The 21,544-nt window shown below is 36.9% G+C and overlaps 1 protein-coding gene across 1 annotated transcript in view; it reads right to left on the bottom strand.

Moving 5' to 3' along the window:
- The window catches only part of PRKCA (protein kinase C alpha), a 150,003-nt gene that overhangs the window by 72,285 nt on the left and 56,174 nt on the right, over positions 1 to 21,544 (bottom strand). Inside the window, exon 3 of the mRNA XM_030506365.1 lies at positions 19,856 to 19,938. Coding sequence (XP_030362225.1) covers positions 19,856 to 19,938 — 83 coding nt within the window. The remainder of the gene's footprint in view (positions 1 to 19,855; positions 19,939 to 21,544) is intronic.

Below are 21,544 nucleotides of genomic sequence, written 5' to 3' on the forward strand. Positions count from 1 at the left end.
TTAACCTCTTTCCCATATTCTGGACATTGATGTTCAGTCAAGATCATGCCTGAGTGCTAATGTTACTTAGATTTTAGATAAAACACTTTACATTGCCCTTTTATGAGATTAATGCCCAGCTCTAATGCCTAGTAACAGTGTGTTGTAATGGGCAATGACAAAGCCGCGCCTTAACATTCGCCCCCCACTGACCTGCAGCATTGCAACAGGCTTCAACTTAACATTAAACAACTTGTCCCCTGGTTACTATGAGCAAGGTGAAAAACTCCACAAAAACCCCAGAGCTGATTATGACTGACTGAATCCAGCACAGAAAACTATAAAAATGTATTATTTAAGAAAAAAATGAATTGAAAACCAGAAATAATATTAGTTCAAACAAAAATATAGTTTCATAATAAATGTCAGAAAAAAAATCAAATTAGACTTGAAGTAAAATATAACACATGGTTACAGGATAAAAACCTGTAATAATAATGTGTTAAACATTTACAAAATCATATGATCTTCCCTAAAGTAAACATGCTCTTAAAAAACATGTCTCTATTAACCACCGTTACTGTTAGTCCCAAATTCACCCAACAGCTTTAAACTCATTCATTGCCTTATATCCTTGCCCAGAGTTTCTGCCATTACCTGTGTGCCTGGCTCGTCAATCACGGTATTAAAGATTGGCACCTCTCTACTTACATTCATCACTTCTCCATTTTCCTTCAGCACTTAGCATCATTAATTTATCAAGTCTCACTCCATTCAACTCCCACGGCTACTTTAAGCATGACAGAGCAAGGTCTTGTTGTATTATTTTTATTGTTTACATATTTCATGTCAGGCACAACAAATGAGGCTACTCTGCAGGAGCAGCACAGTGCTAAAAGAAAAGCTTTCATCACAGCTTAATACAAATTTAAGTATATAGAGTATAAACACAGCTCTATGCTGCATTTATATTCTTCCTTATAATGTAGCAGCACCCAAAACAACCATGCCCTTTCCCATATATTCTCATCCCTATATTATACGATCTATTTGTAAAGCTACATTCAGGTATTTAGTGATTTCTATTATCAGAGTTATAACACTTTTACCAAAAAGGTTTTTTTTTGAGATTGAGTAAATTCTGAGCCTGTCAACCAGGTGATGCTCCAAAATCTGTCGTCCTACAGAAAGCAGCACAATTCAGTTCAGCACAATTCAGTTAACTCATTAGCTAATGCCAGACACACTGCAAACCTTTCTTACAGTGTCATCTGGGCAGTTTCAGAGGTCGCAATAAACCTGGTTTTTGACATGCCATGTCTGATTCTCTCAGCAGAAGCTTTACCAGCAGTGCCAGGAGGGGTTTTTTAAGGTTTTTCAAGTAACTGCTGAAAAACTGCTGTTCTAGAACCCCCCAAAAAATTTTAATAAATGCAAAATAAAGGTCTCCCGCTTTCTTTTCCTAATCAATAACAAAATTGTTTCATTTGAAAGGCACTGAACTACTGTCCAGAGACTTTACATTATGCAACTGGCAGTCCTGTCTCTCAAACTAGTAAATACCTACAACTAAGAGAAAGAGAACAGAAAGAATCACAACAGGTTTGATCAAGTAATACAGTGATCTGTGCAACTAAGACCATCGAGCTACTTATTGCATACACTAAATACAGATACTAGATTTTCTCTTCTCTCATTATTACTTTTTGTATTATACTGCATTTTAAGTAACACAGAACAAACAACTGAAGTCTCACACAACAAATCACTGCAAAAGCAGCAATTCTCAAATGCTCCAACAGTAAAATTCAAGCAGTATGCCCAACTGAGAGATATTAACTTGAAGTCCAACAGCTCTGCACTTATTTTTTTCGATTATATGTGACCTGGCTACGTTGCTGCACTTCATCTTCTGGCCAATGTTTCAGATGTCTCACCTTCATCTGTGCTCCTGGCCTATGGATGGTGACAGAGGTTAATCAAGTATGGATTTAAAACTGCATGAGTGACTTTATCCAATCATTTAGCCCATCATTTTTCCTTTACTACCAGCAACTCTGTCAATATATGTACCACATATGTCTGACTTTTGCTCTGGATGCAGCTCAACCTTCTTATTGGCTTGAACATTTATCCTTTCTTTTTTAGTGTGCCAATGAATAGTAGGTTTCAGACCCAACATGCGCTATCGCTACAGAAATGTTCTTGTGCCTGCTAAAACATGTAACATTGCAGGACTAGGGTTTTTTAAACAATGTCAAGACCCAATACACCATATTTTTTGATGGCCTAAATGGGGAAGAGTTTAGAAAGCAGGTCACCTGCTAAGCCAGTAACTCATGCAAAGCTCTGTTTTCACAGTACAGAGAATAAGCAATCAAATTCCTGTAAAATTATTGCCCCCCAAAAGCACAGAGCCAAATACATAAAGTCAATATACCATGTATTCAGCGAGACATATATTTGTGCACTCCTACTCCTTTAGAACATGTTGTGCTGATTCCCAGAAAGCTCTTCTTTCCCAAAAATAAACAGTAGGTGAAAATGACATATCCTCAGGTCCCCTTTGGATTAAAAAATACCTGAGCGGTGCTCAGGATAAAGCTGCAACTTCCACACTGCAGTTTATAGCAGGAGTCCTCATCTATGCCCTACCTGTACCCATCCATCAGTGACCCCACCAGACCTCAGTGAAGGAGACACCAGCTTTGCCCTGGGGTCTCCACCAGCCCTGTCATCCAACATGCAGAAGAGATCTGAACCAGAAGATCAGGAAGAATGCTTTGTGCCTAACTACTTGCTTTGAGATTCATGCAAGTGTTTCCCTGAAAAAATTTACATATCATTAATTTAACACAAATAATAGTTTATTTTCAGCCTGCCTCAAGACTATGCTAAGTAACTATATTAAAAACAACAGGATAACATTCTCTCATCTGTCTAATCAAAGACATTGCGAATCAGGTACTTTGTAAATCAAAGCCTTGTCTGTTAAATAAAGAAACGTTGGATGCACAGACTGAAATAATGCCTGAAATATTAATACTGGATGTTTCTTAACTGAGATTACATGTTTAAAAACCTCCTCTCCAAAGAATAATGTATACAATTATAACTCTCTTTACATAAACTGCATGTTAAAAAATTAACAATGACAAAAGCCATGGATGAAAAACACTACAGGAAAGTATTAATTTTGCTGGTGTTAATGAAAAAGAAACATTTAAAGTTAAATCTTTACCCTAAAGCTTTCTACACCTCTCCTTAATTAAACATGTGTTTGTGCTCAAATATTACCGGTTCAGTTATCATGCCCACAGCATCATGAAATGAAGAGTTTAGAATAAGTAGTCAATCCAGTAAAATGGCAATTTATTTTTGTAACTGCAGGTTAAAATTGCAATATTCAATTAAAAACGTAACTCTTCATTTCAAAAAGGGGGATATCTGTATGGAGTCACTGGATGCATTAGAACTGTTAGAGAAAAAGTGAGACAAAGGAATAAAGAACAGAAATCAGAGGCAGTAAAATTAAAGCACAAAAACTGGAGATGTCGCACTAATGGAACACTGTGAAGAGTGGTTTGAGAAGAGCCATTTCCTGAGTTCTTTATACTGTGTGCTGGTGGATATGCAACACATCCAGAGAATGCACTAGGCTTGGATCAAGCTCCTTTGTGCAAAGACCAACATTATATCAGGCAATTACCATTTTTAGCGCACACCGAGCCAGCACATACTCAGCCTGCAAGTGAACGTTCCATGGATCTTGTGTGACTCCAGGCAGATCTCAAAATGATTTCCACTGGTTTTAATGTTTGGAAACAACCTTACCGTACAAAAGTTGAGATGCCTGTTATACATCTGAGAATGCTGAGAATGGAGCAGTGATTATGCCAAGCACAAAGAACACGATAAAACACACCCCCACCACCAACCTCCCAATCTCTAAAAACTATGCTTTAACTAGTGGAAAAAGAAACTTCTTGAATAAATGGGTGCTCATAAACATGAAATCAGTATGCTGACAATGAGATATTCCCATTGTTGGGGCCTTATGAATCCTGAAGCACAGACATCTGCTTCCAGATCTCTGGGGTTTTGAATTATTTTTAAACTCTGAACAAAGAACACTTAGTACCACATACTTCCAGTTTCACAGCTGGGTTATTTTAAGTAGGAAAAAAACTCATTGGAATATAACTTTCTTATTTTGAAATATTTTAGCTTGAAGTTATTAATCTGTCCCTTGAGAATTCAGAACCTCTTAGAACAGTCGTTTTAAATATTCAATATCTTTCAAAGATACAATCTTCTCACATGGCCTTAAAATAAATGCCTGAAATATCGCACTATAATAACCCAAATGGAGCTCTTGTTAAGGAAGGGATTCAGTTCTTGATTACGTAACTCTCAATCTCCAATTCCCTCCCCTCTAAAAGGAAAAATGGCATCCCCATAAACATTTCCTGAAGATGAGAAGCAAGTACCATGTATTTTCACAGTGCTTTGGGAAGGCAGAGAGCTGCAGAGAGCTTCAGAGATGCACGCTCTGCAACACGGGGGGTGTAGGATGAATTAAGGTCAGGAGAATGGGAATTCTCTCCAGTTCACCCCATGACCCAGGCAGGACTCATTTTCTCTGCAGCTAATTTTCAATTCGTAAGATCCCTGTGTTAAGAGGCCCTTATCTTGCAGAGACATGGAGATGGTTGTGGAGTGCATGAAGGCTTGTGAGAGGTGCTATAAGAACGTGGAGTGTCAGGCTGACACCCACTCCTTGCTGGGCTGCAGCAGAGCAGGCACAGGGTGAGGAGCATCAGAGATTCCTCAGCACAAAATCAGACAACTGAATTCCTAACTGGTGGGGAAAACATCAGGAGAAAGAAGCCGTCAGATGAATTAACCCATGGAACATGCTTTAAGTCACAAAGACCACAAAGCGTGGTGGGATGGACTAAGTATTCTGACAAGAAATATACAATTTCCTTACGAAATCAACTTAAAAACTGGGAAAGTATCTGGTGGCAGTAAGAAGCATGCAGCAAACTGAGCAGAATCTGTGCTAATATTAAAAGCCTGCTTTCGCATTTGCTACTGTTTCATTACTGACTTGATGATTGTTTCTAGGTTCTTAATGAATTCAAACTCAATTTACTCACAGTAACATCCAGCTTTAGTAAATTTTCATCTTACATATTGACAATGAAATTAAATTTCCCTCTTTAGTGCAGGATGACGAATTTTGTAGCTAAATCTCAAACTTCAATTCAAAGTGCTAACTGCTACTCTGTCAGCCTTCCCTGAATGACACAGACAGTAATATTACTGTTTGTCCTCTCTGTTGTTCTGTCTCATAAGCAAAACATAATTTTTTTTTTCTGCAGAATAATAAAATTTCTTTCAAAATGTCATTAAGTAAATTTTAAAGAAAACTGTGGAATACTATTGCATAGTCGCAGCATCTCAGGATGCATTCGCAGAAAATATTCTGGATGCAGCAGGTTTATGCAAGGTTAGGGCAGTGAAATATCCCAAAGGAAAACCCAACACAGTAAAGCAGCACAGTTACAAAGTGCTTTAGCATCAAACGTGCTTTTAAAGAACTGTTTGCTTTAGACAGTGTTTTAAGTCTGCTGGACAGTTATTCACAACAAATTAATCTGTAGAGTAAGAACTGGTTGTATATTTCATGATCTTTTCCATTTTTTAACTCACTCTCCTGGATGAACTGTGAATACTACTAATTAGCAGAATCTAAGAATTCATTCTCATTGACAAGACCTGTAGCATGCTGCCGTGTTCACCACTTCTCACTCTTCCAAGGGCAGCTCCAAAGGAAGTCTGAAGGCCACAAAGAAAATCTTAAAGGATGGCAAGACAAAATGATTTTATCATCTGAAGGAAAGGTGGGCAACTGCTCAACGCTTCTGCCAGCCAGTTAATGAAGATACTTTGGCAGCATCTTCTGCAGAGACTACTTCCAGCAAGAAATGAAACACCATCTGCATGCATAGAGAAGGGAAAAATAGTGGCTTTGTATTAGAGATGAGTTTCTGATCAGCTGTCCAATGTGAGAGGAGAGTTAGGGCTCAATAAAGTAACAAAAGGCTAAATTATTGTGTTAAAAATGTGATTAATTAATTAAAGATAGCAAACAGACACTAAAATGAACTTAAGGAATATACCACTACCAATGTCCAGGCAAGTGAAATCTCTTTAATAATAGTAGCACAATCAAAAATCATAGTTTACCTTATTATAGAGAAAAGAACTATTATATCTGACTGTCAATGTCAGTGGAGGCAGGTCATAAGTTACAAACCTATCAGCAGTCCGTATGCTTTACTGATTGTATCTTTTGCCATCTACTCAAGAAGAGATGCCCAAAAAGCTCTTAAATAGGGCTGAAACTTAAGATACTACCTGAAGCACAGATTTAATGGAATAATTTAACACTATTAATTCTCATTAGAAAAGTTACACAGGAAATGCAAAAATACTGAAAGGATTTTTCATGTCTCCTCATTGTAAGCATTAGTGTGGAATATTTACCAAGTCATCATACATGAACCATTGTATCTGGTTCTGTTAGCCATGTAAAATATTATATGTATACTAAGAGCACCCTTGCTTATTGTTTGTAGACAACCGTTCCTTTCACACCCAGTCCAAGAGACCCCCACTTCCCTAAACAGCTCTGAAGACAAACTTCTGAGCATCAGGAAAACATCAGCAGCAGAGATGATGACAATGCCATTATCATGAACTTGGTGCAAACCATGCCAAAATTCCAGCTCCAATAGTGACACCTGAGGATGGGAACTGAGTTGAAAACCACGGCAAACTTCACAAGGGTTTACTCCTTACTTGTAAGTTTCTGTTGTAAATGGAAAGAGACACATTTTCATTTCATTTTAGTTAGCAGATTGTCATTTTTTTCTAACTTTTTTCAAGCAGGCAGTAAGTGTTGTCTCAAGAAATAAGTTGTCTTAAAGGGACTGTACAGACGAATAAGATGCTTTGAAGAGTATTAAGGAGGTCAATCTGTCCAATTCATTTTAATTGAACTAGACACAGATGGTATATGATTTAGTTTAATTAGGCTGTAGATAAAGAACATCTCCACATAAGGCATGCCAGTCAAGGATAAATCATTAAATAGCAGCATATACTTGAAAATACATAAGGCCAGAAAACTTGCTGTGTAACTGAGGACATGGGTGCAATATCCCTTTCCATCAAAGGATCAACAGAAAGAATAAGGAAAATCCCCTCAGAAAGAATAAGGAAACACTACACAAGGCAATATATAAATGTCTAGTAAATTACGAAAAGAGAGCATTTTGAGAATAACATATTTATTACAAAAGTAATGCTAGTTCTTTCATTATGGAGACATAACACAATAAGGCATAGTACTCTATCATAAACTATAGTTACAATTAAATAGATTATTCTACCCATCCATTAAGGAGATCTAATTATGGAATATCATCAGCAAGGACTTCATCCAATTTTTTTCATTTTTTGATTACTACCTATTAGTTTTCTCTCTTTATTGACAGACTTCACTTTTAAGTTGTTATCTTTTAAGTCAGAATAGCATTAACAGACTGGCTATACTTGGATGATTTTGCACAAGGCTGGGGTTATTGGAGAAAAATGCTTTTCCTAGTCTATTTTTTACATTATTCTAGCATTTTTTGGAACCAACAGTTTTCCTCCCCGTGGCCTTATTTATACCTCCACCTCTTTTTATCGCAATGAATAAAATGCATATAAAAGCTGAAAGGCTTATACAAAAAAGATGGGGGTGACAGTGTAAATGTTATTTCAGGAAAAATATATGGTGCTTATGGGCACATTTACTTCCACAAACTTTGCAGAAGCTGCACAGCTCATCATCGTGACCCTGTTCAGGGAGACAGAGACATCCACCTGCAGAAGAAATGTCTCCTGACATTGAGTCTCCTACAACAGGAAGACAGCAGGAGTACACCACATAATACCTACAGCATCATTTCATATTCCATTCTCTACTAAACGAACTCTACATTTTTTTATCTGATTTTATAGGCATCATTCAACAACATTATAAAGGCAGCAGACTGTGTTTATTCCATCACCACCAGAAGTATTTCTGCCTGGGAGTTTCTAGAAGATGCACTGAACTCCTCTATGTAATCAACATTTTCCTGAGCTCTCTGAGGGGCAACATAGTATATTTTGTGTCTTTTTAGTTTTTATTACAGTTGTAATCTTACATAGTCTTTATTTTTGTGTTACAGGAACAGTTTAAATACCAAGTTTGTAAATCAAGCACAGTTCATTAAGCACTGAAAAGACTCCCACTGACTTGGATGCAGATTCTGTACTAATGTTAGAAATGCCCAGAAACCCACTGTTTCCAAGACCTTTTCCTGAATTTGTCTTCACCATCATGATTTCCAAAGCAGCATTTTGCATTCAGTACATTTTACAGAACTCAACTGTTTGCCCATTGAATTCAGAGAAGCTCTCACTTATGTACAGAGTTTTTCCTTGAAAAATAAGTGATTTTTAAAACTGATATGCTGAGCCAGTACTACCTGCAGTCCTGAGGGTTTTCTTTCCATCCAGATATCATTGTGATGCTTTTTAAACATATAAGTACCACAAATACTTTATGATATATGGTGATAATGCTTAAGCACAAATAGGCACACAACTGCCTAAGAAAAGCCAGTGCAAACAGCATGTATCTTACTATTTTAAACAGCATATAACACACTCACACACTCCCAGATTAGGTGTTATGATTTATTAGTCTAATTTTCAAAGCATCAAGTGCCTTCTTACAGCTCCTCTTGACTCTGCTGGTGAACACAGACACTAATGAGCATGTAGAATGAACACTATCTGTGTGTACATGTCAGACGTGTCCACAGATGAGGAATTTAATATCCTCTTTAGAGCAAGGCAAATTTTGCCAAAGGCCTTAATTAAGAAATAAAGATCTCCTGTTAAACACATCTTCAACAATGTGTGCTCAGAAGACAAAAAAAAAAATCTTCTACTTATTAAAGGGGAGCTTGATTTTTAAATGTGATCATTTTGAACCACAACTGCAGGAAATGTTTAATTTTTGGAAGTCTGTATTGATTAAGATGCATTGGTCTTTTATTGCAGTGACTAATAACCCAAATTCTTGGAGCATATCCCAACAATATTGGCAAAACAAGCAGTAATGAACCTGAACGACTGGACTACAGCGACAGGAGCAGATAGATTAAAAAAATAGAATGGAGTGCAGTGACAGCTAATGGGAAAAACCCCCAAAATGGCACTTTTTTCCTCATTCATTTTAGAATTACTTGAAAATAAACTTTAATTATAATAGCCATTTCTGGACTATTATGCCACTAAAGTGATTTAATCTAGATATACACCGTATCTCCTCACCAGGGTGCCTGGAGTAGTTCAGGTACATGTCCTGGCGCAGCAGCAGTCTCCTCATTTGACCCAAGGGCTTTATTGTTGCCAAATATAAAGCACTAGGAAACACTTTGATTTGATTTGAGCTTGCAAGATCAGTAGACAGCTGTACCTCCTCACAGAGGAGCAAAGGATTAGGCTGCAGTGGTAGAATAGAACATTTTCTACCTCTCTCATCATACAAAGCGCTTCAAGCAAATAATAACAATAATAAAAAAGGATGTGTGCTTCTATTTCTCTTAATTTTACCTCTGTGTAGCCTGTTTCTAAATTAAGCGTGTTAAATATAAACCCATTTGTGTTTGACTGAAGTCTTTCATATTGTTTATCGCAAACCCCCCTTTCTGCAGGAATATTGAACAAAGTCTGTTGATTGCACAGTTCTTTCTCTTCCCATGAATGGTCCAATCATGCTCTTGGCACATGAAGATACAAGTAACAGATGTTAAACAAAACTCTGAGGGATTATACATTTCCCCTAAAAGTTACAGGACTGCTTTCATTTATATTGTTGGTCTTTTTCACTGTCCTTCTATCTTTTTTGCTTCTGCTTCCCCAAGAGCATGTTCCTTCCTCTTGCACCCTTTAGAGGCCAGAGCCAATTGGGAGCTATCAGCAGAGAATGTTCAACTCTCTTATTCTAGTTGCCACTATTAACTCAGCGTACTGACTTTACTAAAACTCAAGATTTAGAATCAAATAGATAGAACAAAGAGAACAAGATCAACATGACAAAATTAATTAACTTTGAGAACAACTACATAAATTAAAGTCTCTGGTTATTAAAATTCTTACTTGTTTTAATTGAAATAAAAAGCTTTTTAATATTGTAAAAAAAAGGAATGTCATTCGTGTGTGTCAAGGAATGGGTTTTTCAGCTTCAGATTTAACAATACAACATGGCTCATTTACTTGTAAGTAGGTCAATCTGTAGTTACTAATACAGACCTTGAGAAATAAAAGTGGATTTTGACTAAGGAAGGATTTCATAAAGCTATTTATAAGAAGAGATAGCCAGGTCTTCTTCGTGTTGTGTGTAGGATTATAGGGCTCAAATTGTCTTTAATAAAATGCAAATAATTTTCTTGGGGAGAAAACTGTAATTTGGGATAATCCCACTTTGCAGAGCAAAGATCTATCATTTCCCATCTCATTATAATGTTTATTAAAAAGAATGAAGACCCTCAGATTCAAAAGATGCTTTTTAAAGAGGGGTTACATAAAAATCACTTTAAAAAATATATTGCTTATAGTAAGTTTAGATTTAATGTCAGTGAAGCTAACAATTTGCTATTATTCTACTACTTCTCCAGTGCAATAGGGTCTAACCTAAATAGTTACTATAATAAGCAGGTTTCAAAAAACTCCAAGTTTGGGGCTATATGCATTTTATAACTATTTTTATAGAGGGTTTTATCTCCTTTCTGGTCCATTCTTTGCTGGTCTGATGCTCCTGTTGCCATAGAAACAGACCTGAAGGGAGCTTTGTTACAGATCACAATGGTTTTCCCAACACAGAGACATTTCTTTCATGCCTTAGTTCAGCAGGTAACTTCTCTGGGGGACAGAAAGAAGAAAGAATAAATCAATCAGTGACTCTTCTCTCTATTAAGTTCTCATTAGCAGAATTTATTACATGCTTTTGCTTTCAGTTTATGAGCTCAGCCTATGATCACTGGTACTTTAAGGATTAAGTTTCATTAATTACATGGGCCACGCTACGCTTATTTATTTGCAAGGGAATAGTGGAAATCAAATTACGAAAGGAATCCTGACTGGTGTGATGTTACTGCCACAGAAGCATCAGGATTTGTTTTTTCAGCGCAGGTAATATGCAGTTGGTTTAAGATCTGTGTGCATCCAGTTTCATCAGGTTGTTATAAACATCCAATCGTAAAAATGAGAAAATACTTGGTGGCAACAGTATCTAATAAACGTGCCCTGAGATCACTGGCTGTTTCACAATAAATCAAATCTTTTCCAAAGGCTGAAGAAAAGTCTGTGAAGTATTCCGATCTCTCAAGAGCATCACCCCAACAGCAAAAATTAAGAAGAAACAAATGAGATTACAAAAGCATGTCCAAGAATGAAACCAAGCTGCTCTTGTTTAATTAAAGCTACCCAGATGCATTAGCAAGACCAGATAAATGGAACTCAAATAGAAAAGGATGACGGCTGCTCTCCTGTTAGACACAACGTGTCTCAAAGCTTCCCTCCCTGCTCTTCCTCTCTCTGTCATCATCTCTCTTTTCCAGGGTCAAAACACCTTGATAAAAGAAACTTGTTCTCTCTTGCAAAGTACAAGTTGTTCTTTTCTCCCCAGCCCCATGGGTGGTTTATTGGAGTTGGCTGTTTTATATTAAGAAACTGAGGCTGTAGCAGTTTAAGTCGGCAGCGATCAGCACAGTTCTGCCAGCACCCCAAGGAAATAGCTACCAATAATTTACAAAGATGGGTACGCTCTCTGGTGACACATTTGAGAATTATTTGTGGCATATGGGATCTACAGTGCTTTTCAAAAGCAGCCCACTCGTTTTATTCCAAATTAAGATTTCATCTAATTTTGGTGTAAGAACTGCCACCTCAAAAAACAGACCGCGCTAAAAGCGTTTGGCATTCTGCAAGGTTTTCTCAGTAGTCTGTGTATGCTCCCTTGGGCTAATAAGTTCAGTGTGCCATAATTAGGCTTTTTCTTAAAGAACCCCCATGTGATTGTGGGCATGGTACCTGCTAGAAATGTCCATGGTACATTTTACATGACATTTCATGTAAGAAGAAAGTCTTAAGCACTCTTCCCCCTTAAACCCCAATATCATATCATCATATTTATAAAGAGCAAATATAAGAAGACAAGGAAATAATCAAATTCAACTCAAATTGCACAGCTAACAATTGAAAAATAAGGGATAATGTCAACTTCAATTTGGGGAATTACAAAAAGTTGTGATTGTGAAACTAGAACCCAGCAGATTGCTTCATCACTTGTAGTTACGGCCACTAAAATGCAACCCTATCAACAAGATTTCTTTCTACTATTGGGAATAACTTTGCTGAGAGTTCTCCTTTTATAATATCACTGCCTAATTGTTCTCCAGTGCTAACGTATGAAAATCACTGGTATTTTTAGAGTCATCACTTATATAAATTTCCTAACTCTCTCAACAGTACTGCCTCAGTTCAGCTATTAACTCTTACAAGGGTATCTGTGTTATACTGTACATTGCACAGCAAAAGCATAGAAAATAAAAACATAAATTCCATTTTTTTTTTATGATGCAGTTATTCTGCATTGTTCTGAATTGGGAAAATAAAGATATTCTTTATAAATAAAAAGCTTTGAAAAGCTATGAACTTTCAAAGCTCATAGACTAGAATAAAAACTAGTTAAACTACATGCCCTGTGTATCTCAGGTCCAAGCTCAATGAGCTGAAAGACAGAAGGGCTGCAATGGAAGACCTCCGTATATGTGCCATCGGAGTCACATGCTGTGTGTAGGCAGTCACTCGTCACATATTTCCTACAAGTGGGGGGTGTATAATAGAGGATTCACACAGCTTTTGGCAATATTGCGGTAAAATTATTCTGTGCATCTTCTGCAGATGGACAAACTAAGAGAGTCAATTCCGGGATTGCATTGTAGGCAGAAGGAAGGGGTGGGAATTGTAAGTAGTGATAGAAGTTTGTGAACCTGTTCCTTTGCAATTTAATCCTGTTTTTCTTGAAGATCATTCACTCTAGCTTAAAAGCCATTTTAGTTGCCACAAAAGTAGCCTGAGCTTTAATTTAGAAATAGAAGGTACAAATGTTTTCTCATTAGATGATAAAGGTGAACAAGTTCCAGAGCATTAACAGCTTTCAAGTAGAATCTGCTTCCAACTACTTAAATGAAGGCATTCAGGTGAGCAGTGCCATGAACACCTTTGTACAGCCAGCTAAGAGCAATTAAAACCTGTCTCTGGAGGGCACTGAACAGTTGATCAGTGGATAAGCTGTGCCTGGGCACTGAGCGGTGGTAAACCTCCCACAGGCAGGTGAGGAACAGGGCTCTGACACAGGCAGCGCCTGCCAACTGGTGATGAACATAAGGTGGAGAGGATGACATATGGCTGGATTTTATTTATTGAGATGGGTGGGAAAACAGCACTTGGATTCTGAAGTATCCGGTAAGGGGACAGGAATGTCAAGGGCCATAAGATGCTGCTGCAGTTTAAGAGCAATTGATGTGGGGAAACTGAGGCACGTCCTCCCTACCAGACGCATGAACCTCCTTCAGATGCCAGATGAATATGAGCAGAATACCTACTCAATATACACAGAGCCCTTTTTGGCATATTTCCTTCTGTAAGTTCTCTCTCTTCCATTAAAAGGAGTCTTACCTCAGGATTGATTCTGTTCAAATCGGAATTTCATTGTCAATATACTCAAATGCCCACATTTCCTACCGAGCCATTACGGTTGCGCACAGCATCATTTAAAAACAATTAAAATAAATTATAAAAGTTATATAAGCAATTTTTTCCCCTGTAGTTAATTTTTAGGGCTTTGAGGTCAAAACTATAAGCATGAAACCTTTATTTCTCCACAAACTACTTTGGACACACTGCAGAGATTCAGAAGTCAGGGTAATAAAAATATCCTTGCTGTCCTGCAAAATATGGTTTAAAGTACTTTCTGCACTGATTGTGATCTTGTAGTAATATAGTAAGGAATATCATATTTGAACAAAAGTATGTTTGCATTGTGATTGGTTTATAGTATTACCTACTGTCCCCACCTTAATAACGCCTATTGTAAACAAAGCCAATGTGATTAACAATTCTCATAATTACAAAACAGACATACAAACACACTGAGTTGGTATCTCCATTTTTAAATTGAGGGGGTTTTATATTTTCTTGTTTAGGGTATAAAATGAAAAACTAATACATTTATTGCATCAGAGCTGTTTAAGAATTGCTTCAAGGAACTCATACAGCCTGTATGAATTCAAGCAAGCATTTATAGCTAATCTGGCAAGCAGTAAACTGTAGCTTGCCAGATCTTCCTGCCTTTGTGTATCTTTTGTGACGAAGTGAGAAGGTTTTTATTTTAATTAAAAAGAAAGTATTTCTAGGACAAGACTGCCTATTACCCAAAATTCAGACTAGCAATAACATTCCCCCTCCTTGGTGGCTCACAGTTGAACTCGATCTTAAGGTCCCTTCCAACCTAAATGATTCTATGAGTCTATAATATGTATCAATGATGCTTGTTATTCCTCTGGTCACTTATGTGGTGGACATAGATAATAGCTGCTTTTCACTGTAAAAACAACCAAACGGTTAAAAGCAAATCAGACATGTCCCGCTGCTGCATTTTATTTTCCTTGGAAAAAGACTGCAAAGCTTTCTGATTAAAATCTCTTTTTAACTAGTTCTACATTAAGTCTTAATTCTCTGCTTCCAGTTACTGCCTTTTCATGAGTGGTTTTGGGGTTTTTTGTTTGGTTGGTTGGGGGTTTTGTGTGTGTCTGTTGTTTTAATTCCCAAGAGGAGTAAAGCAACTGCCTTCTTCACTCTGAAACAGCCTCCTGCATGTAACAGTCTGGAAGCAGAATTAAAGACTAATGGAGGAACTGAACAGAAAAAGAAATCTGGTGAAGACAACTAATCCCTGCAGGCAGCCCAATTACATCAATTCACTCTTGCTTAGTATAGAGGTGTGACACAAGGAGGAAGATCCTTTGTATCATTTCTACCGCAACCACAGCTATCAAACCAAATAGTGTAATACTGCAGTAAACGTAGACATAAGAATTGTTCCAAGCCTAAGGCCAAACCCAAGCCCACTGCTGTCATACTCTAAATTACCATTTATAAATCATAATTTCCCCCAGGGGAAATTCATCCCAGCACATGAATTTTTGAGGGTCACCATTTCTCCTCCCAAGTCTAAAATCATAGAAACCATTTAACTAAAAGCATGATGGAGCCTTATAGGACTCATCTCACCTCTCCTCTAGGTCCCATGAGGACACAGAGAAGTAAAACCCAAACCAAAAATCTTAATTTCTTCTTTCAGTAACACATTGCAGCAGTTACCCATCATTACACCTAAAAAACTTCACTGTAATGTAGTTAATTCTCCCTTGCCACAAGCTGCCCATATGATACCTGTTTATAACTTAACAGACACGGAAAATATTCAAAGGTCATGCTTTAGAATCATAGAATCATAGAATTATAGAATAGTAAGGGCTGGAAAGGACCTTAAAATCATCCAGTTCCAACCCCCCTGCCATGGGCAGGGACACCTTGCGCTAAACCATGTGGTCCAAGGCTCTGGAAAAAAAAAAATCTTTAAAGACCTTTAACATTTTAGTTCATTTCTGAATTCCTCTCCTGAAGGGCTGCAGAATTCTACATAAAACATCTAAGATATGGAACAATAATTTCTAACATATCCCTGCAGGAAATTCAGCTCTTGAATACCAGAGGTGCAGTGTTGGCCGGTACTGAGTTCACGACCTACTACAAGACCTGCTTCATCTTCTTCTGCACCAGTGCCTTCACAATCAGCTCACATTGACATATTTTTTTCTTCCCCCTCAAATGCGATTTTGTTTGTTTTATGAAGTGCATGAAATACACGTACTTAATACATGAAATAAATTCGAAGTATTATCTTCTGCAGTTCTTGTAAGCCCTCCCTACTGCCAGCTGCCAATTGTGTATCTATACATATTCCAGTATCCAAGCCACTGATGAAAACATTCAACTGCAGCATCCCACAGAACCTTAGAAAATTTAGACTTAGTTTTCAAATGTCCTTAAGATAATAAAGCTCCCAAATAATTTCAATATCAAGAGGCTTATATATGTCACCTTCAACACCCATGAGGTCAGTTACCCTGCCCAATGGGATAAGATGGCTTTTCATTCCGTGTAAGCTCGCATCTGTATCTTATCAATCGATTCTCTTGTACGTGCTTAAATACTAAGAACTCACTGCAATTTTGAGTAGCAAAGTCAGATTTAATCTCCCTGGACTGTACAGTAACTTCCTCTCATTTAGATTTTTTTTTTCACTTTTAAAATCAATGGTGATTTTCTCTTGAATTCTATGTGATATGGAATTGGGAACATTTTAATAAATCACATGCAGTTTGAAACACTTTCTGGTCACTATATTCCATTAACAAAGGGAACAAAGATTTAACGCTCAATTTTAAAGTATCCTTTTTGAAAGAAACTTGACTAGTTATTCCTTACCATTAAACACACCTTAACAAAGCAGCAGTCAATTTTTGAGGTTGCTCTTAGATTTTTATAGTAATTTCCTCAAGTTTTAAAGCATTTCATCAATGACTTAAAATACTTTTTTTATGAACAGAAAGCAATCTTCCAAAATCTAAATTAGAGACGATGTTTCGTGTAACTGAAGAGTATAATAGCAGCAGGAGCTGTTAAATCGTACTCAATAGCATCACCATAAAAGAGTTGGCCATGAAGAGAAGATGAAACAGTTCTACTGAAACTAGAGAGAGACATCAGATAGCAGCAAAATAACACCCTGCCAAGTATTAAGGAAACAAAAAATTTTTTGGTTGTGTGAATGCTTATTTCATCTGAAACAGGATATTGTACCCCAGACACCATCATTTCAGTGCTAGTCAAGGATGACCACTTTATTTGCAAGTATTATTTTCCTTTTGGCACAAACACAGGCCTTTGAACCTCATATTTCAGCTAATCTGAGTAAAGCAAAACCAAGGTGATTTTAAGTTTTTGTCTCTTTTACACTCACCTTTATTAAGCCATTTAATTTTGAAGGAATAAAAATAATATATTCCCTTTTCTACAGCAATAGAATACTGCAGCAAATAAAAATGTTACATGAGGAGATAATATATGTACACCACTATTTTTAGCATGATACAGACCACAGGACTTCTATACAGCTGAGTAGTCAGTTTATTAAATACTTGATATATAGAAAGCCTAGAGAATAAGAAAAGGTCTGTGGAGAGCACAGCCTGAGACCCCTTTTGTTTCCTTTATGACTGTATTTATATATCTAGAAGTTAAAAACTAACTCCTGTTGCAAATGTTAAATATATTTAGAGAATTTACTGAAGCTGTCAGTGATTTACTGAACCCTTTCTGCAGGGGATTGCTGCAGCCAGAAAACAGAGTTTTGAAAGTCAGTGATACAAATCTCTCTGTACACAATTTAAAGTAGCTCAATTCTCTCTTTCAAAAGAACATTATTTTAAAGACATACTTTGACCTTGCCCTTCAGCCACAAGCACAGGTTTAGCATTCATGGAAGTCACAATGAAATGTCTAAAAATTACAGGGTTTTTCCCCTTCCCAACCACCTAATAACCCAACTATAGAGACCTGCCATGCCCCCAGGCAAGCAGTGTCAATGCCAGACTATCATGCCTCAAGACACATCTATAAATAAGTCCTTGCCATCGTGTCCCAGATACCTCTGACCTCAGCAGGGAGGACTGGGAACACTCACCTGCAAGAGCTGCCTGCAGGAAACGCCCCCCTTGGCTGTGAAAGGCAATTTGGCTTCCAAGTGGGAAATGCTTTGTCTATTGTTTTGCAGTCTAACCTTGACCATCACCCACTGCAGGGCATTTATCTGACTGTCAGACTTTGGATTCTCCTTAGTAAATAAACCAAATCTAAGTGATAACTGTTCTAATGCTGTATTGGTAACGATTGCCTCGTTTATGCTAAATGTACAGTGCATGCTAATTTTAAATTTTTATAACATGTAATAAATATTGTAATATATAATTTATAATTATTACTCTGGGAATTTTCGTTTTATTAATGACAGTATTACTCTTAAAATTAATGGAAAGGTTACATCAGGCAAAGGCACTGGAGAATGTGAGTATGCAAATTAATTGTGCACCTGCACGAAATAATTTAGGAAAGGACTTTTTAATATTTAAAAATCTGCTAAATATTATGATAAGCTTTTTCAGCACACTACATTTCAGAACAAAGCTTGTAGTAACTTGAACAGGGATAAGTTACTGGATTGTAAAGGGGTAGACGTTATAGCCAAACATTTCAGTAAATTAAAGTATAAAATTCTAAAATCCTCTTTGCGTAATAGGACCCACTAATGTAGCACAATTTTAATAAACCATATTTATTTTCTGTTTGCTTTTAATCCTCAAAGTGTTTTTGAGATATTGCTTCTGTGTAAATATTGAAAATGATCATTTGGTAACCCAAATACTAAAAGGCAGCATTAGACTCATGTATTTAATCACCAAGGCCCCAAAAAATAAATCATGAAATGCAGTCAGCAATATTAAGGACTATTAACAACCTGCCACGTAACAGATTCTATAACCATGAAGAGATTCTCAATAAAGTTAAATGGTCTCACAACAAATGTTTGTTCTCATTTATGAACTTTTGGAAAAAAAACCCTGAAGAACCCATGTTTAAAATGAAAAACAATCAACAACACTTTGAAGAGTCAAACCATCCATTACAGGTGCAGAAGACCTACTCATGTGTCACCACTGAAAGTGTCAATCAGCAGTGACAACTGTATTTACATTTAAAAACAAGAAAACTTTTTAACATCCCAAATTTTCCAAAACCCCTTGTAGCTTCTGCCCATATATTGTTCATTGATCTTATGGTTGGCATATTAAAACAATTCATGAGAAGCTCATTAAAACCTAGCAAGAAAAGTCCTCTGGTGCATTTCGTCAAAGGAGATAATAGCCTACAATCTAGGGCATGAATATAAGAAAGAAAACAGAGCCATTCAGACAAAGAACTCTTGGAATGTATTGTTCCCATAAGCAGATGTTAAATTACTTCACTGTAAAGCAGAATTTATAAAACCCAAATGAATGTTATTTTTATGTGAACAAACAAGATTAGTTTATTATTTCAGCAGGGTGGCACACAATTCTAGTACATGCGTCTCACCATGTAAGCAGATGTGTTGAAAGTAAAAACTGGTTGTTGACCAAAAATGCTACGTGTATGTAGAAGTATTGACAGAGCAAGACAGAATGAGTGTATCCTGAATGGAATACGAGCTCAAGCATGAATGTAATTGTTTCAAAAACATATCTCAGATAAGTCACTTGGATCAAGATTAACTGTCATCTCATTGGAGCTACAGATCATTGTGTGCAGAGGACAAGGACCAGAGTCAGCTCTGAAGATGCACCTTGAGAGAAGGTGGATACAGAGTATCAACAGGCTCTTTACGATAGATATTTGTAGTCCAAGTGGTTTTTAACAATTCTGCAGTGAATACCTATCATGAAGAGCCTATTGATAGTGTCTGTAACTAATTCTCAGAGGTGTCACAATACAAAACTATGTAACATAAAATTAACATATTAAATGTTAATGTACTCACATCAGTGTCAGGTCCCTTGTCAGCCCCAGGACAAGAGAAGGTAACAAACTCATGGCATCTCTTATGAACCACAAAGCAGCAAACTAGTAAGAAAAGGGAAACCAACAGTTAGAATGGCATAGATTCATTTTTTTTCCTATTGTAACAAATATAACAGCAGTGGAAATAAAACTTTTAGTCAAATATTTCACCTGTAAGTCAGTGAAAGAAAGCAGAGCCTAATATTAACGAAAGACACACAAGAAAAGCAGACATCAAGTAAACAATATAATTACAGATGGACATTAAAAAAAATCAAAAGGCTCTACACAACAATAAATATTTAAGAGAGCATGTAATGTTAAAATATAGTGTGGGATGAACAATTCCATAAAGCCACATTTCCTGAGTCTAAATCCGTATCTGTAACAGGAACTGTCAATGTGCACGCAGACAAGAGCAGGAAGCATAAATGAGGAATGAAACCCGTGCTTGGGTATGGGACATGTTCACCTGTATGCTTTGGTGAAGAGGTCTATGATATCCAATGTCTTTACTAGTTAATTACTTCTGTGAGAAAGCAAAGTCTGGAGACTCTTGTAGAGAACAAAGCGTTCTCATATCACAGAATGGCAGGAGGTAATGGGCAAAAAAAATGAGCTCCCAATTACAATATGACTCCCATTTAAAATTTATGAATGATCTGAAAGAACTTTTCTTTCTGAGATAAGGAAAGCTTCTTTTAATTTAATTATCTCATGTGAGTGAGTCTATAGGTTGTCACATAGCACAGGTCATACGTGTCCCCCCAAACCACAAAAAAAAAGAACAATTCGATTGTTCTTGAGTGTGCTTACTTTGAGGAGCAGGTATTTTTGCTTTTCACCCTCACTACAGGTTATTTTTTAATATTAAGCTTAGTTCAGCTATTTCAGAATTGCTCCACATTTCAAAACAGAACAATTTAGATTTGAGACTCTGCAAATCTTGAAACAAACACACACCAGCAAGCAATGAGTCAGGAGATTATAATGAAATGATTCAAAAGTAATTCACAATTTCTTTACATATAATACATTCCCTAAAGACTTTAAATTTTGCATTTCCCATACATAAAAATGCACTATTTCAAAGGACACCTCTAAAGAATAAAATAGGATTTCATTCAATTTCAGTTGCAAACACTGAATTTCCTCAACTTCAGTGGAAAACAAATTAAATTATCTCAGTTTTTCTGAACAGCTCGTTTCCTGAGGCATCTTTAACAGTTCTTTTTCCCCATTTAATATGTATATGAATTTCTTTCACCTAATCAAGAGAGCTGAGAAAGATGTTATCAAGTGCACCTTCATGTCATTGCAGCATACAACGATGACTCCCCCATAATGCCAGGCTGGCCTCATTTACATCCTTAAGTCAGCCGTCTGGCTTTAAAGAAGTCTAATCACCCTCATATCTTTCTCCAGCTATTTTTCATCCTCATTCCATGCGGCAATTGTTTCCAAATGTTCTATTTCTGATATGGCATATGTTAATTCTTTGGGCAAATGGACTAAAATGGGCTTTGCTCCACTGATTCCAGATAAGCTCTGTCGCCTTCACATGAGCCAGAGCTCTGGCTCAATGTATGCTGCCCACTTGGTTGTCTAGTTTGTTAATCAATCTCAACCTCAATGAATCCTACAATTATCATTTCGATGGTTTGTTTCT

This window comes from Strigops habroptila, chromosome 14, assembly GCF_004027225.2.
Source record: "Strigops habroptila isolate Jane chromosome 14, bStrHab1.2.pri, whole genome shotgun sequence".
Classification (NCBI taxonomy): domain Eukaryota; kingdom Metazoa; phylum Chordata; class Aves; order Psittaciformes; family Psittacidae; genus Strigops; species Strigops habroptila.